Genomic DNA, 16,956 nt, shown 5'->3' on the forward strand with positions numbered 1-16,956 from the left:
GACGTCCCTGACGAGCACTTGCACGTTTTTCCCCCAGAATTTTTTGTGAAGGGTGCGAGGACGTCCAAATCAAAAAACTATTTGGACGTCTCTTTCGATTATGCCCCACCTCCAGGTCTCTCTCAGCCAATCACAGAGTGTTTAGCTGACACCAGTGACAGCTAAACGTGCTGTGATTGGCTGAGAAAAAACTGGAGGAGGGGCATCAGACGTGCTTTTAACATCCTGGGGCAAGGCGGGTGGAGCCGAAGCCGCTGATAGCTGCCAGGTATGAGTTTGATGACACGGTGTGGAGGGGCTTGAGGGAGAGGTTCTGAACTGCGGACAAGGAGGAAAGTAGAAGACTGAAGGTCAGTTCCCCGATCCCCGGCTTGCAGATGCAGTTTGCCACCTGCGGGATGCCTTACAGGGAGAGAAGGTGTGCCTCAGCAGAGACGCCCTTTTTTTTTGTTTTTTTTTAGTGAAGGACATCCTTGGCATACGCAGAGCAGCCAGCATAACGCTTGGCTGCTCTGCGCATGCTCGACTGGCCGACTGGCTTCCAAGGGAATAGATAAAAGTGAGCTACAACGAGCAGCTCCTTTGCATTCCGTTTCCTTGATGCATGGCCGTTCCCTACCAATTTGCTATGGAATCGGTAAGGGAAGGGCTCTTCCGAGGACCTTAGTGCATCTGGCCCTCAGTGGCTCTACAACAGCATTGTGCTATGACCTGTTCATACAGTTTCCAGAACAAGGGGGAACTCTCCTGACCAGTGAGATAATGGTAGAAAGATACTCCTTTTGAAGGGATACTGGGACTAGTATAAAACCCTAGTCTCAATGTAATCTTTGCAGAGGTGTAGCCTAATGGATAGCACAGTGAAATGAGAACCTGGGGAACTGGACTGATTCCCACTCTGGCTGCTCATTACCCTGGGCAAGTCACTTAACCCTCCATTGCCCTAGGTACAAAATTTAGACTGTGAGCCCACTAGGGACAGAAAAAGTACCTACATTTAATAAATGTAAACTGCTTTGGCTGTACCATAGAAAGGCAGTATATCAAATTCATGACCCTTTTGCTTTTGGCTCACTCAACCACTGCACCAGGAAGGAATAAGTGGTCAGCCCCTTTGGGGGTTGAGGACACCAAGGCGTGCACCCTATTTTTAAGGATGTGGGGTTCTGGCCTCATCTCATTTGAGAAGAGCGAGAGTCAAGAGGTGCTCAGGAGTCTGTACACCAGGGGGTTTTAACCAGTGGTGCCCATACCCCCAAAGATTGCAGGAAAAAGGTCAAACAGGGTGCAGAGAAGGGTCTTAAAATCTGAGACAATAGACAAACTTTCTAGACAAAGTGAAGGTAGTTATTAGAACAGTTTTCAAAAGAATTTGCCCAGAAACAGGCTGAATTGCATGTGTGTTGCGCTACTGAAAACTGAACCAGTTTTGAGCATTGGTCCAGGGTAGACAGCAGCAATGTTTTCACCAATAACAATGAAACAAGTTTGTTTTTTTTTTTAACTTAATTTTTACACTTTCTCAAGTTTGCAGAATCATTTCTTTATGACAAAGCTATTTCAGTCATTGGGTCACAGCCTAAGTTACTTACCTGTAGCAGGTCTTCTCCGAGGACAATAGGCATATATTCTCACATGTAGGTGATGTCATCCAGAGCCCAGTGCGGACACTGCCATAGTGCAGTGTTAATTCATCCTGGGATATGCTGGGCAGGGCTAGCGCATCCCAGGATGCACCAGGCAGGGCACCGCCATTTTGAGGTGGCACCCGGCAGAGGAAGAAGTGCTAGTCCCTCCTCCTACAACTAACGATATATGGGAGGGGGAGGTGTTGGGGGGAGCAGGGGAGGTGTGGGGGGGGGCTCCCTCCCCACCACTAGACCACCAGGGCTAGCCTTCAGGGGGGGGGGGGGGGGTCGGGTCCCACTGGACCTGTGACAGCATCAGGGGTGCGTGTGTGTGTGTGTGTGGGGGGGGGGGGGGGTGAGGTCCTGGGGGGGTCCACTGGACCTCCAGGCCTTATGTATTGAGGGGGTTGGGGGGTCTGGAGGGCCACTGTACCTCCAGGCTCCCCTTGTGCGTGAAGGGGCTGGGAAGCATGCAAATGCATGAACAGGGTTCCCCCATTCTTCCCCAATGCTCTGCCAAACCCTAAAGCCAGCTCCGAGCTGGCATAGGGTTTGCTGCAGGAGCAGTGCCCTTGTTTGGCACGCTGCCCACTGAGCATTGGGGGGGAGGAATAAGTAATGACCCGTTTAGCATACATTTGCATGCTCATTGCACTCAGAGCCAGCGAGCTTGTTGTTATACGAGCTCGCTGGCTCTGATCATCGGGCTCCAGCAAACGTGAGCGCTAGTCCAGCGCTAATGGCTTCTAGCGCCCATATTTGCCTTTGATCATCAGGGCTTAAGCGTGTTAAAACTTCAAAAGCCAGTATTTCTCTCTCTCACTGGGTCTGCCCAAAATATCTGCTGTACGGACCCTTTCATCTGAACGCAACATACGATGCAGGTCTCTGATCCCCAAAAACAACAACTTTTGGGAATCCATTTTTGGGCTAGGACTGAAATAAACAGGTAAGAATTAACTTGCAGAGACCTCACACAAAGAAGTATTTCAAATAAAATCCAAGTATTTATTGTTTTTTTTTTTTCTTTCAAGGTTTAAGGCTGTAAATGTTGAGCTGCATTAAAGACTGCTGTCTTGGTTTCTCAGTCCTTTCGATGTTTCCTGTGTGAGTGAACCTAAGGGAGGTGTTAGCTAGATGAGATTCAAAGTCTTGTCTCCACCAGCTATGCTGGGGTGATGCACTGTACAGCACCGATGGCAGAAACCAGCATATAGTTGGCAGCCTTCCTCTCCCAAACATCTCCTGTTGCAGCACAGTCCCTGTGCTTCCCCTGCTATGGGAGGTGGTCAATATGGTTCCCTGAATCTTCTGCACCACCATGTAAAAAGACTGGAAAGGGAGCATCGCCCATACACCTCATTAAAACACTAAAAAATAAATACCCTAAACAGCATGTTTTGTTTTCAAATGTACAAATTCTAAGGCAGAGAGATCAACAATTTTTACTATTTACAATATTAAAAAAAAAATCTCTAAACATCAAATGATGCAATTAAAAAGAAAAACAAAAAAACAATCCCTTTCTAGTATAAGCAAAGAGTTACAGCCAATGGATCAAAATGAACTCAACCCACTTCCTTTTTTTTTTTCTTTAAAACACATGAAAAATATTGTGTTTTGCAAATTTCAGTAACATATGTAATAAACAAAGCAGACCATTGCTACGGTGGCTCTTGAAAAGTCTTGTTGCTGGCAAAGACTGAAAAGTAATCGGGGTAACTTCACTCTTTGGTAACCAAATATTAGCAAACTGTTGACAATGAATTGATTAAAAAAAAAAAAAAAAAAAAAAACCAACAACTAACTGTAATAAACCCTCCCTCCCCTTCAGGTAGGATGGTGCTCTCAGAAGATCTAGACTGAAAGTCCCATCGATGGCATTTTAGTGCAAGTTCTCAGGTTTAATTATAAAATAGAAAAAAAAATTCATATTAGTATGTCAACTTAAAAATTTCAAACCCCCCGGCAGTGTATTGCTTATTTTTTTTTCTGTTTCATCCTACTGCTTAACTGCTTTCTGCTTGCAAATATATATCTATAGGATTTCTGAGGCTTTCGCTCAAGGATCCAGAGCCACTAGCCTGAGTGGGTGTTTCAAACACAGGATGCTCCTTGACGATGGATTTACAGAAACTGCAAGCCACCTCCTAAATCTTGGTTCAGGCCTTACTAGACAAAGAAAATAAACCTATAAATCCTGAAAAATAAGATACATATATTTAGTACCAGGGCAAACCATGATCTACTGATCCGTATTTCCTAGCCGATATGTTTATACTAACATACACACAAGGTTTGCAGATTCAGTGATGAGCCCTGCTAACCGCCTCTCAACCTTGCCTTGCCTAAAATGTTACTATTATAAACATAAGATTATAAAGCAACTGCCACCTTACACCTAAAAAGCTTCTGTCATCTTGTCCTGGCTTTTTCTTACTGTCCCCACATCCCTACTTTACAATTACAAAGTTTCCAAAAACTAAGCATGTCTGTGAGAAAACCACCTCAGCAGGACTTTCTGGTTTTCTTTGCAGCCCCAGAGCACCACTGGATTTAGGCTCCACCCCAACTATCACGGAGAACTAGTTAACACCCTAGCATTCAATACATGAATATCAAGTTCAGGCAAAAAGCTCATTGAACTGAACTATACGGTCAGGGCGTGCACCTCTTCTTGGGATCTCTCCCTACTTATTTCTATACACCCACCTGAAGATATAAACTTCAAATATCACTTCAGTCTTTCCTGTTAACTTTCTTCCACTAAAGGGTCACTACAAATTTCTGATATGTGCCCTTTCACTAGATGTGCTGTTGAGTCTGTGTGATGTGGAGATGTGTCGTCATCCTCGGCCTCTATCGATTCGTTTGTGTTTACGTAGCCGCTAAAACACCTCTCTAGCTGCTCTGGGCTCCTCTTTACAGCTTGCTGGACACTGTTCCCTGCTGCTTCGGTTGCCTCCCCCTCTCCTTCACAGATAACAGTCATGGGGCTGCTCTGGATGCGGTTCCGCATGTTGTACTTGCTGCTGGCAGCAGAGGGCGGTGTCCGTGACCTCCCATACCTGCTGCTAGAGAAGGACAAGCTCCGGGGCATCAAGCCCTCGCTCCTGGCCCATTCCTCCTGGGCTCTTTTGCTTCTGCTTGGGGAACTGCTTGGTGGGCTCTCAGGAAGCTCGGGAGAAGACTCAGATCTTCCCCTCTGAAACCGCGGGTCTGTGTTTCTCAGCATTTCTGCTGCTGACATGCGTGAGCTGGAGTCCGATCGGCTCCCTTTCTTCAAAAGCAAGGCTTTGAAGTTGTCACTGCTGGTGTTGGTTTTCCGCAGGCTCCTCTGGATGGATCCAGTCTGCTTCAGTAGGACGGGACTTGGAACACCACCTGTTGGTGTCACGGGGGGTGAGGGAGAATGGTTTCTGTTGTGGTCATCCTCTGAATCCTTGCGGCCAAGGACCTTCCTTTTGGATCTTAAGATAAAAAAAAATAAAAAAAAAGAGACGTAAGATTCAATATATACCACAGAAGACTTTTTAAAAGCAGGGATGGTCTATACAGGATGGCAATTAACAAGATCAGATTTGAGGGCACATGACAATCCTGAACTGAAATTTTTTTTTATTACGGTTCTGAAAACATTTTCTGGATCAAAAAGAAAAGTCACTTAAAACTAAACAGGAATAATACCAAAAGAAAAAAAATGGAACTTAAAGTCCTCCTTTGAAAAATGCATATAATAGCAATAATCCCTCGTATAACACAGTATTTCATGGCAATTCAGCTCTTTCAGGAAGACCCTGCATTGTCAGTATAGGGAAGAGGGGTGGGGAAGTTCATTGATTTAAGGCCTTTGTCACTCTCAAATGTATGTATGCTTGGGGGGGGGGGGGGGGGTTATAATGAAGTCCCTGTCCAAAATTTGTGGGTGTTCCGGCTACCATTTTCAACTATATAAACCACAACTGGTGATTGGAACAGGGGACTTTCAGGTAATGACAGACTTAATCTACGTTGAGACAGGAAATATCCTGGGGGGTTGAGGTTTATAATCATTTATTTTTACTAGGGCTACACATTTAATGTATTAATAACACGATTAGCACATAAAATTTTTAACATGCGTTAAAAACTTTTTAACATGATTACAGCATCATCCCTCCCTCTCTCTCTCCCCCATCTGCAACCATTCAGCACTGCTCCATCTCCTCCCCCCCCCCCCCCATTCTGCTTTGCCCCATTTCCTCTTCCTCATCCCATTGTCTGTCTCACTCACTTACGAGGTCTTCTGCTCCTGTGCCAGGCCCACTGTTTCTCTGGGTCTTCAGGGCGGCTGCAGATTCAGCAGCAAGCCGAAGGCTGGTGCAGGGACATTCCCCTGTGCACGCTGCTGTTGGCTCTGCAGAACCCAGAAACAGGAAGTACATCTGATGTAACTTCTTGTTTCTGTGTCCAGCAGAGCTATACTGCTTAGATCTAGAGGTTTACAGTTTCATTTTACAGGTACTGGGTCTGTCCCTAGTGGACTCACAGTCTAAGTAGTACATTGTACTACTGTTGTACCTGGGGCAACGGAGGGTTAAGTGGCTTGCCCAGGGTCACATAGAGCTCCAGAAGGCATTGAACCTGGTTCCCCAGGATTTCCTCCACTCCACACCTTCTGTTTGCTGCTGACACTGCAGCCTCCATGAAGACCTGGAGAAGCAGTGAGCCAGAGGAAAGGGGAGAGGAAAGAGAAGACGGAACAATGCAGAATATGAGGGGTGGGGAGAGACAGAGCAATAGAGAATATTGGGGAGGGGGAACAAGGCAATACTAGATGATTAGGGGTGGGGAGAAGAGACAGAGGGGCAATGTAGGATGATGGTTGTGTTTTGGTGGTAGGGAGAGATAGAGTGATGCTGGATGGTTGGGGACAGGGCAGAGAGATGGGGTAATACTGGAAGGTGGGAGGGAGAGAGACACAGGGGCAATGGTGGATGATGGAGAGAGAGGAGCAATGATGGATGGTTGGGGAAAAGAAAGAAAGAAAGAAAGAAAGAAAGAAAGAGCATATTAACAGAGGGAGAAGGGAAGAGAGTGAGAAATGCACATGGATGGCGGGGTACAGAAGGGAGGAGAGAAGGAAGGATAAGCCGCCCATGGACAGAGGGGTAGGAAAGAGATAAACTAGACAGATTTGAGGAGGCAGAAAAATGGAAGAAAGTTGAACATGAAAGATGGATATAGGGCAGGAAGTGAAGAAGAAAGAAGGAGAGAAAAGAAATCGACAGGAGGCCCTGGAAACAGAGTACAGAGATGGGGAAGCAGAACCGGAGACTGGGAACAAGATGATTAGAAAAAGACAACAGAGATAGTAACATAGTAGATGACGGCAGAAAAAGACCTGCACGGTCCATCCAGTCTGCCCAACAAGATAAACTCATGTGCTACTTTTTGTGTATACCCTACCTTGATTTGTACCTGTCCTTTTCAGGGAACAGACCGTATAAGTCTGCCCAGCACTATCCCCGCCTCCAAACCACCAGTCCCGCCTCCCACCACCGGCTCTGGCACAGACCGTATAAGTCTGCCCGGCACCATCTCCGTCTCCCGCCACCAGCTTTGCCACCCAATCTCGTCTAAGCTCTTTAGGATCCATTCCTTCTGAGCAGGATTCCTTTATGTTTATCCCACGCAGTTTAATTATTGAAATATGTCAGTTTTGAGCACTTACATCTGTTGTAAGTGCTCTATATTTTGCACTGTACAGGAGAACATGCCAGAGGGACACTTTATGCAAGTAATCATGTGATAAATTTTAAGCGTTGTTAAGAGTATAATTACAATTTGTAATCAATGTGTAACTCTAATTTTTAGCCTTGAAGTCAGCTATTAAATGGGTTCAGGTGGTAAATCCCACCTATGGGGCCATAATTTGGATATTTTGCTTTCATAAGGCTTTATCCACATCAAACACAGAAAGGTTGCCTGTACCATGGTTCAATTATTTTTTTCTGCTAAATGTTAATATCCCTGCCAATGACTAAAGCCGCTGATCCTATAATAATAAACTGATTTTATCCCACTATTACCTCACAGTTCAAAGCGGATAACACAGTCACAAGAGACCAGAAAAAAATCTGGGAATAAAAAATACTTAAAAAAAAAAATCTTAAACATGATCAAGAATTTGAGTGCAAGACAAATTTCTGAAACAAAAGAGCATTTTCATACTAACACAGATAGTCAAAAATCCCTAACTGATCCAAGTTAGAAAGCCAAACCTCAGGGGAAGTTACTGCTGATACTGGATGGCTAGTTTTGAATTGGAATGTTAAGCTGGAGGAAACTTTAGATGTTGTAGCACCATTTATAGGAGCCAACTTTTCAAAATGTTTGGGGGTACTCTGCTTAATATAAACCACTGTGAAAAAGGAAAAACAATCACTGGCACAACTGAGAATAACAGGGGGTGCATGCACATGGAGGATTCATATGGCCAAAGCAGCAGCTAGGGAAGTACTGAAATTCCACCACTCTCTTTCTTCCTCAAATCATCTTCACCAGTTTAGCCCCACCTCACTCTTCTTTCCCCCACAGCCAATCTGCATCACACTCTCTCTATCCCTTCCAGCCCAGTCTGAACCATCCATATCACCCATACTTCCCCCTTTCAGCCAACCCTCAACGGTCTCTCTTCCTACCCAGCCTATCTGAACCACACACTCTTTTTCCAAACTAATTCTCTCTCAGCTTTTTCTCTCAATCTCTTCTTCCTCTTCTTGTACTCTTATCCTACACTTCCCCTTGCTTATTACTCCGTGTTTTGGATAAGGGAATGGAGCAAGTAAAAAGGTACGAAGAACCCTACCCCAAAACTTTTCTGGTCCCTATTTCCCCCTTGACCTCAAGTGCTCCCCTCTCCCCCCATTAGGTTGCCAGCTCAACCCTCCCTACCCAATTTTCCCTCCCTGTAGGCTAGCTTTGGCTCACCCATCCTTCAATACCTCTTAAGCAGGTTCAACTCGCATCTCAATACATTATATTCCCCCATTCCCCAGAGACATGATCACATTTCTGATACTTTTCCAGAGCCTCAGAAATGCTCTGCTCCCTGGGACCATTCCTACCTTCCCATCTCCTGCAGTGCTTCTCCCAGAACACACAGACTGCAGGTCAATGGTAGTTTCATGCCGTGTCCCTATCACCACTACCATTTAACAGAGATTCCCTATCACCTGCATGTCCAAGCCTCAGCAGCCCGCGGCAATGAAGTCACAGGGCCACAGCTGCACATGGTGCTTCCTGCCCTCAGCCTGAAAACATCCAAGAAGGCATACTATGCAGTATATCTTAGCCCTGGACACAAGCATGCACTCCTATCCACCCACTGCATACCACCTCACCTGACAAAAGCTCTCACGGACAGACTGAGTGGCTGTTCCAGGCGCTGAGTTAGGGCTGGCACTAAACTATCCAGCAGAGTACTGGCAATGTTATCGTAGCACCCCCTTCTTCAGCGGTAATGGTAACTCCAGAATTGCATCTCTATCTCCTCCTATTGAACATCTCCTTTTCCTCCCACCCTCTGCCCAACACTATTTCCCCAATCCCCTCTCCTTCTGCTCAAAGGACATCAAAAGACAGCAGTATGGCAGTACCCTCTTCATTTATGGTGCACTGTGCAGCCATACAGATCGCACCTCCCAAAAAGTGGCCCTGAGTTGAACCAGGAGTTAAGCAGAAGAGCTGTGATGGGAGGGAAAAGGAAGCCAGGAGTCACCAGCTGGGTCAAGAGGGAACTACTACTACTACTTATCACTTCTATAGCGCTACAAGGCATACGCAGCGCTGTACACCATACATGAAGAGACAGTCCCTGCTCAAAGAGCTCACAATCTAAATAGGACAGACAAACAGAACAACTAAGAGGTAAGGCGAGAGGTGATAAGAGTGTAGATAAGGGTTCTGGTAGAGTACTCAGAGAGGAAGGGACGGATTTTGTTGATGATATAGAGAAAGAAACGACATGTTTTGGCAATCTGCTGAATGTGAGCAGAGAAGGAGAGAGAGGAGTCGAAGATGACCTCAAGGTTAAGAGCTGATGAGACAAGGAGAATGAGAGTGCCAGCCACAGAAACAGAGAAAGGGGGGAGAGGAGAGGTGGGTTTAGGGGGAAAGATGAGAAGCTCAGTTTTGGCCATGTTAACAAAGAAATACACATAATTTGGGGGACAATGTACTCCTTGCCCCCTTCTAAATCCCCACCTGGCTCTCCTGTCATCTTCTCTTGCTTGCGCTGTGCTATTTTTCTTTGGCCCAGGGCAACATAAGCTTACTTGGTCCACCTCCCATGGAACCTAGCAGGGGGAAGGGTTGTTTTATTTTTGTGAAACGGTGCTTCTCTGTACTCTTTCAATTTGAGACTTGACCATAGCACATAACAGAGCTGCCAAAGAAGAGCAAGTTAGGAATTTTCTGCCTCTCCCTCATATCCTTCCAGTAAAATACCTTACTTATCCTTGTAACTACAGGGCTAGAAAAGAAGAGCAGAATACCAGCCGCTCCCACCTTTGACCTAGCTCAGCTAGCACAGAACTCTTTACTAAACTTAAAACCATTTTCCAACCTGTGTGTTTACACTATTTACTTCAGTCCTCTCATCTTCATAAGAATGGAGGAGTAGCCAAGTGGTTAGTGCAGCGGACTCTGATCCTGGGGAACTGGGTTCAATTCCCACTGCAGCTCCTTGTGACTCTGGGCAAGTCACTTAACCCTCCATTGCCCCAGGTACAAATAAGTACCTGTATATAATATGTAAACCGCTTTGAATGTAGTTGGAAAAAAACACAGAAAGGCGGTATATGTCCCATTCCCTTCTTCTCATAACATCCTCTGTGTGTTCTCATTCCTTGTTTTCCCGTCTTCCGCTCATTTCTTTATTATCTTGTTTCTTCCATGTGGGTAGCTCCCTCCATGGCCTCTCTCTTCACAGTTTATCTTCCCTCAGTTCCTTTTATTCTCACCCCTCCTGCCTCTTCGCTTTTTCACCTTCATGTTTCTCCTCTTCACCATGATCCCATTTCCTGTTACAACTCTTTTCCAATCCGCTTTTCACATCCTCTCCCCTAGGCAGCGTGTGTCCCTTCTCTTCACTCTCTCACCTCCTTCTCCTAGTTCCCTTTCCCTATCACAGACTATATCCCCTTCTCAGCCTGCATCTGGTTCTTCTTCTAAGGCATTATTTCCAACTTTTCTCCCCATCGTTCAGATTTTCTTCACCCTACAGTGCCTTTCTGCCTCACCCTCTGCACTAACCCCTTTCAAACCCCTTCACCTTACAATCTATCATATATCCAGCTCCTCTCCCTACAGCCCATTTCTCAGACACAGCCAGTCAACAGGATGCCAGGAAGATGGGAGCAGCAGTCAAGAGACAAAACACAAAAGACTGGAAGAACACCATGCGTCATTGGGTCCCAACATGGCCTTTCGCCCATGGGATGATATACTCAAGTTTCTCAGGAGATCATCTTAATGGACTACTACAGTCTCAGGCTCCTTTTATTGAGGATGAAGATACTGATACTAACACTACGTTGTTAGATCGTTGGTCAAATGTGATTTTACTTCAAAAGAATGCAATTAGATATGATCTACATTATTCATTTCTCTTGGAGTACTGCAGGCAGCAAAGAATTCCTCAGGGCCTGAGGATCATGAAAGTCCAAGCAGTAGTCAAGAGACAGAAAGACATCCTTCTTGCCCTCTAGAAAAGTACATAATATTGGAGATGTTAAAGCACCTAACCTACATGCAGCAGTGGGCAGTGAAGGAGACACATCCCATTGATTCTGTTCCTGGACGGACAGGGGAGGGAGGGGGAGAAGGGGTGGGGATGTTTATTGTAAAAATCTGAGTCAGGGAGGGACTGATTATGTTTCTATTATGAGTACATAACTTTATGCATTGATACTACGGAACTGAGTATTGTCCATCATTATGATTCTTGTTTCGTTGTAACAGGGGGTATAATTCCCCCACATTTTGTATGTTATGCATCTACTCTGACTCAATAAAGATATTATCCCAAAAAAAAAACCCCACCTAAAAAGCTGGCGCCTGTTGCTTCATTAGTGGTAGGGAAGTGGAGCTACAAGCATAGTTGCCTGGTGAATGGAGGCTGAGATGGGCTCTGCTTGGTACCGACAGTAAATGATGCTTTTAATGGCTACGAGCATTTCAGACAATAGGTCTGTGTCCCAGCAGATGATCTGTTTTGAAGACACTTCCACATTTTTATGTATACATTGTATATGTTTTGACACGGCAAAAATTGATGAGAATTTGCTCAACCTCCGATGAAGCCATTATAGCTGAAACATGGCAATCTTGGACTTGTGATCATATTTTTTTGCATCAAAATGCTTATATTTTTTAATACCTTGGTTTGTTTTGGGGTGGGGGTGGGGGGTCGTCTACTTTTGTAGTGCAGATGTCTGCTGGGTTGTTTTTCTCCCAGGTAAAAAGATTGGTCCATAAATCCGAGACACAGTGAAGGAAGGTACTGTCTGTGTCAGAAAGGTTTTTACCCAGGCGAAGAGATAAGTATCTGACCAAAAGTTCCCCAGAAGAATTATTTTTGAAAATGCAGCAGATGTTGGAAAAGCCAAAAGCACTGTTAGGCACAGAAGAGGTGAATTGCGATGTCATAGCTGATATTTATTTTTGTAAAAGAAAGCAGAATTCACTGGGGACTAGATGTCTAGAACCCAGACACAAAGGTGGTTTACTTAAATGGGATCATTTCCAGACTCATCCTGGACACTTCTACGCAATAAGGGCCCTGTTTACTAAGCCACACTATAGGCACGTATTTTTAGCGCACGCTAATGCTAGAGATGCCCACAGGAATATATGTGTTTCTCTAGTGTTTAACACATGCTAAAAACGCTAGCTAGCTTAGTAAACAGGGCCCTAAGACACTCACTTCTGAGGAAATTGTGCTCTCCTTGATTCCCCCCTCCCCAACAGATTGTGTGGCAAGAGAAGGAAACGTACAGCTGTGCAACAGGCCATGTCCTCCTCCTCCTCTGTTGTACTAGGCCTAACTGTTCACTTGAACCATGCAGCTGTATGGAGGCCTGCACTGTTCAGATGGAAGAGCAAAAGGATGCAGTGCGACATGCAGCTATTTACTTTTTCCTCCTCTTGCTGCATGATTGAGACGGGGGGGGGGGGGGGAGTAGTATGGCTTTCTGCAGTGGTCTGCACTACTGCCCCCCATCGCTACAGAGCAGGCTGGGATAGGTACAGTGAAGGGTAGGGGTTGTTTCAGCAAGCTGGGATAGGAGTATGTGCTGGGGTGGTGGAGAGGAGGGACGGAGAGGCAGGGTATGTGGCCTGGGGTGTGGGGAGATGGGAAGAATATGGAGATGTGCAAGAGACCTTAGGGATAGATAGAATTAGGGATATTCAGCAGACTGCTAAAACCTGTCGTTTCTTTCTCTATAACATTACCAAAATTTGCCCTTTCCTTTCTGAGCACACTATCAGAACTCTCATCCACACTCTTATCACCTCTCGCTTAGACTATTGCAACTTGCTTCTCACAGGTCTCCCACTTAGCCATCTCTCTCCTCTTCAATTTGTTCAAAATTCTGCTGCACGACTAATATTCCGCCAGTGTCGTTATGCTCATATTAGCCCTCTCCTCAAGTCACTTCACTGACTTCCTATCCGTTTCCACATACAGTTCAAACTCCTCTTATTGACCTATAAGTGCATTCACTCTGCAGCTCCTCAGTACCTCTCCACTCTCCCTATATTCCTCTCCGGGAACTCCATTCACTGGGTAAATTTCTCTTATCTGCACCCTTCTCCTCCACTGCTAAGTCCAGACTCTGTTCCTTTTATCTTGCTGCACCATATGCCTGGAATAGACTTCCTGAGCCGGTACGTCAAGCTCCATCTCTGGCTCAAATCTTAGCTAAAAGCCCACCTTTTTGATGCTGCTTTTAACTCCTAACCCTTACTCACTTGTTCAGTACCTTTATTTTATCAACCTCACTTTAATATTCCCTTATCTCGTTTGTCCTGTTTGTCTGTCCTAATTAGATTGTAAGCTCTGTCGAGCAGGGACCGTCTCTTCGTGTTCAAGTGTACAGCACTGCGTACGTCTAGTAGCACTTTAGAAATGAGAAGTAGTAGTAGTAGTAGAGTTATAGAGGATAGAAAACTGTGGGGTGGCAGGGAAGGCTGGGAATAGGGAGAAGTGCAGTTGGAGTAAGAGAGCTGGTAAGGGTAGAGTCTGAGGAAGTTGGGGAGGGGAATTTCAGCGCTGGGGGGGGGGGGGGGTGGAGGAAGTTAGGCCTTATGATGGGAGAATTCTGCACAAAAAAATGTTAAAAACTTTAAAATACTGTGCACAGAATTTCTCCAGGAGTAGACCTTAAAAAACAACAGTATACATTTAAATGGGAGTGTGATTACTATCATTTACTCTGTGTACTTCTGATGCACTATACAGAACACAGATGGTGAAACTTTCTTTAAACCTAACCCCAAGCAGTAGACTCTGGAGTATAATTCAGCTTTTCGCTGTTTCCTTAGTGTATGATGTTGTTTGTAGCATATGGTATAATGTCAAGCCCTAGCATTAAATCTGAGTAATTGAGATCATACTCCATACCATGGCTTAGGAGTGATGTTCATTACTGTCATGGTATGTTCATGGGCTTCTGAGCATTCTGAAGCCAAGTATGTTTTGTATGGATTAAAACATTGGTAAAATAGAAAAAGCAAGTTGTTTTTTTTTTTTAGAGATCTATGATCGATTCAGCTAAGCTCTAGCACTGAGGAATCAAGTGCAGATTGCTCTGAGATCTTTTTTTCCTCCACAGTGTTTCTGCCTATTTTTTTTTCATTTGTTTGTTTTAGGCTTGTCCTGATTTGCCAGAAATTTATTGTGTAACTGATATGTGCAAAACTAATAAGGAGGAATAAGAGAGATTTGGATGGATGCTGAACCACATTGAGCATGGAATGGAGCAGAACTCTGTGGATGGACAGCGATACGATAAGATGACAACCAAGGATTGATCTAAGAAAGAATATATAGTCACGGAGTTTAGAGACCTTTGATGGTGAAGCTAAGTACATATATATATATTTTTCAACCTGGATGCCATTGATGTGATTTTGAAGTACATTTTTTGTCTTCTTATCTCTATAGACCAAATGTAGAGTTTCATTGGTCATATAAAGTTTTGAGGATTTGTTGAGCATTTGAACTATTAATCCATAAAATTAGGATTGTTTACCCATAGACCTAGATACTGCAGACTTTTCTCTCAGAGAAAGATTAATAAGAGAGTTTTTCTTTGTGGTGTCGGGTAGGTGGGGTAGCCTATGATGAGAGCTACCCTGGGCTTATGAGGCTACTTATTATTAATAATAAATTATGTGTTCACATGCTCATTTAAATCTCTAGATTTGGAACAATTGTATATGATTCAAGTTTCTCTGTGCAAAACTAAGCCATTTGGAGACACCATCCTCAAAAGAGACCAAAGCAATTCAGCTTATAAAATACTTTATTTAATAAACACGGGCACAAAAAAACCCAAACCAAAAACAAAGCATGTGTACTGCACAGCGAGTGCATCTCTGGCTAGTTTATAAGGTGGCTCCAGAATGACTGCCAGTCAGCTCTCTTAAAATGAACGTTAAATGTTGAACTGCTACGGTCTACTGGCTTCTTGCTCATTCACAAGAGTCAGCTCTGAAAATGCAAAGAGGAAAACAGGATCTCTCCAAACTTACAAGATGCTCGGTTGAATGAAAAACAAGATGGGAAAGCAAGGACACCATTTACAGCTCAAGCTGACAACGTAAAAACCACGTTCAGCACAAGTAACCAAGGCAAAGATTCAAGTGTGAATTAAAGTTACACTACAGTATGGTAAGTACAGAAATATCTGTGTGGGGGGGGGGGGGGGGGAAGGAGTTTGGCAAAAGGGAAATGAAGGAGAAAAGATAATAATGGGTTTGCGTAGATTGTAAGCTCTTTGAGCAGGGACTGTCTTTCTTCTATGTTTGTGCAGCGCTGCGTACGCCTTGTAGCGCTATAGAAATGCTAAATAGTAGTAGTAGAACAGGAATTAAAATCTGACAAGAGACAGCCAGTTACTGTGTATTCAATATCTGCTGTAATTCTTCTGACCACAAGATGGCAGTACACAACCACAAGATTCAATTCAGATGGTCCTTAACTCAAATCTGAATGTTTTTCCATCGTGCAGTCCAAAACATGTCATATTAGGTTTACTGCTGGTCAAAAGTGCTGCCTCTCATCTTTAATGCACGCGCCTCCCTTTGGAATGAATTGGGGTTTCTAATTTATCACATACTCTAATCCAACACCTACTATCCTGCCTTACTGACAATTACCATGCCACCTGCCAGTTGAAGCCATGCTTGCCAGGACATATTAACCTTCAGCCCATTGCAAATTGCAATGTACAAACAGCAGAGGAAAGGAGGTAAAGCATAGAGAAATGGAGGAGCAAATAAATTACAGAAAGAAACACACAGTAAGTAGGTCAGATATCACAACATACAAAGCTGGTGTACAGAGAACACAATACGGCTTCACCGTATTTAATACTCACTTTGAAGTGATTTATAAATAACACACAAAGTTGACTTTTAATTCTTTCAGTCTGAGGGTGTCTTAGCAGCACACAGCTATGCTTACACCTATCCCACGTATCTGGAATTCTTAATCAATAGAAAAATCACAGCATATGACTGCAGCAGCAGCTTGCTGGAGGCATAAATTCGGGCATTACCTGTGAATGGCTGCGAAGAGATCCTCGGTGGTCCTGGGTCGGGTAGGAGTCATCGCCTCCTCACTCTTCTCCCTGCACAGCGATGATGCGATCCCCTCCTCTGACTCAAACACCTCGGCTGCGCAGAAAGTAAGAAAACATTGCTCACCATCGGTAATAGCGGCACATTATGTACAGAAACAACCCTGCTGTATTTTGGCCAATTCTGGTATGATAAATGCAGAAGGAGAGAAGACTATGGAGGAGTTTTTAGCATGTGCGACACTGAAGGGAGAGAGAAAAAAAAAAAAAAGCAAGCCCACAGTTGGCAGACTTATTTCCAGCAACACAAATATCATTACACTATGAAGCTGGTGTCTGTGTGGAACTTCCATTTAATTCTGCAATTGCCGGGGGTGCATGAAAACTCCATCTGTGTTCTGAGCTTTCCTCCACTACAACGGTATGATAACTAAAAACCAATTCAACAAAAGCACACCAGAGGCTTACACCTCCAC

General features: G+C 44.5%; 1 protein-coding gene across 2 annotated transcripts in view; it reads right to left on the reverse strand.

Moving 5' to 3' along the window:
* Positions 1-3,413: 3,413 nt before the first annotated feature.
* Positions 3,414-16,956, reverse strand: part of NHSL1 (NHS like 1) — a 451,367-nt gene continuing 437,824 nt past the window's right edge. For both annotated transcript variants that reach the window (XM_030198527.1, XM_030198528.1), the window contains 2 exons: positions 16,460-16,577; positions 3,414-5,098 (listed from right to left, as the gene is read on the reverse strand). In XM_030198527.1, the coding sequence (XP_030054387.1) occupies positions 4,381-5,098; positions 16,460-16,577 (836 nt within the window). In that variant the 3' untranslated portion in view covers positions 3,414-4,380. The remainder of the gene's footprint in view (positions 5,099-16,459; positions 16,578-16,956) is intronic.

Source organism: Microcaecilia unicolor, chromosome 3 (assembly GCF_901765095.1).
Source record: "Microcaecilia unicolor chromosome 3, aMicUni1.1, whole genome shotgun sequence".
NCBI classification, from domain to species: Eukaryota; Metazoa; Chordata; class Amphibia; order Gymnophiona; family Siphonopidae; genus Microcaecilia; species Microcaecilia unicolor.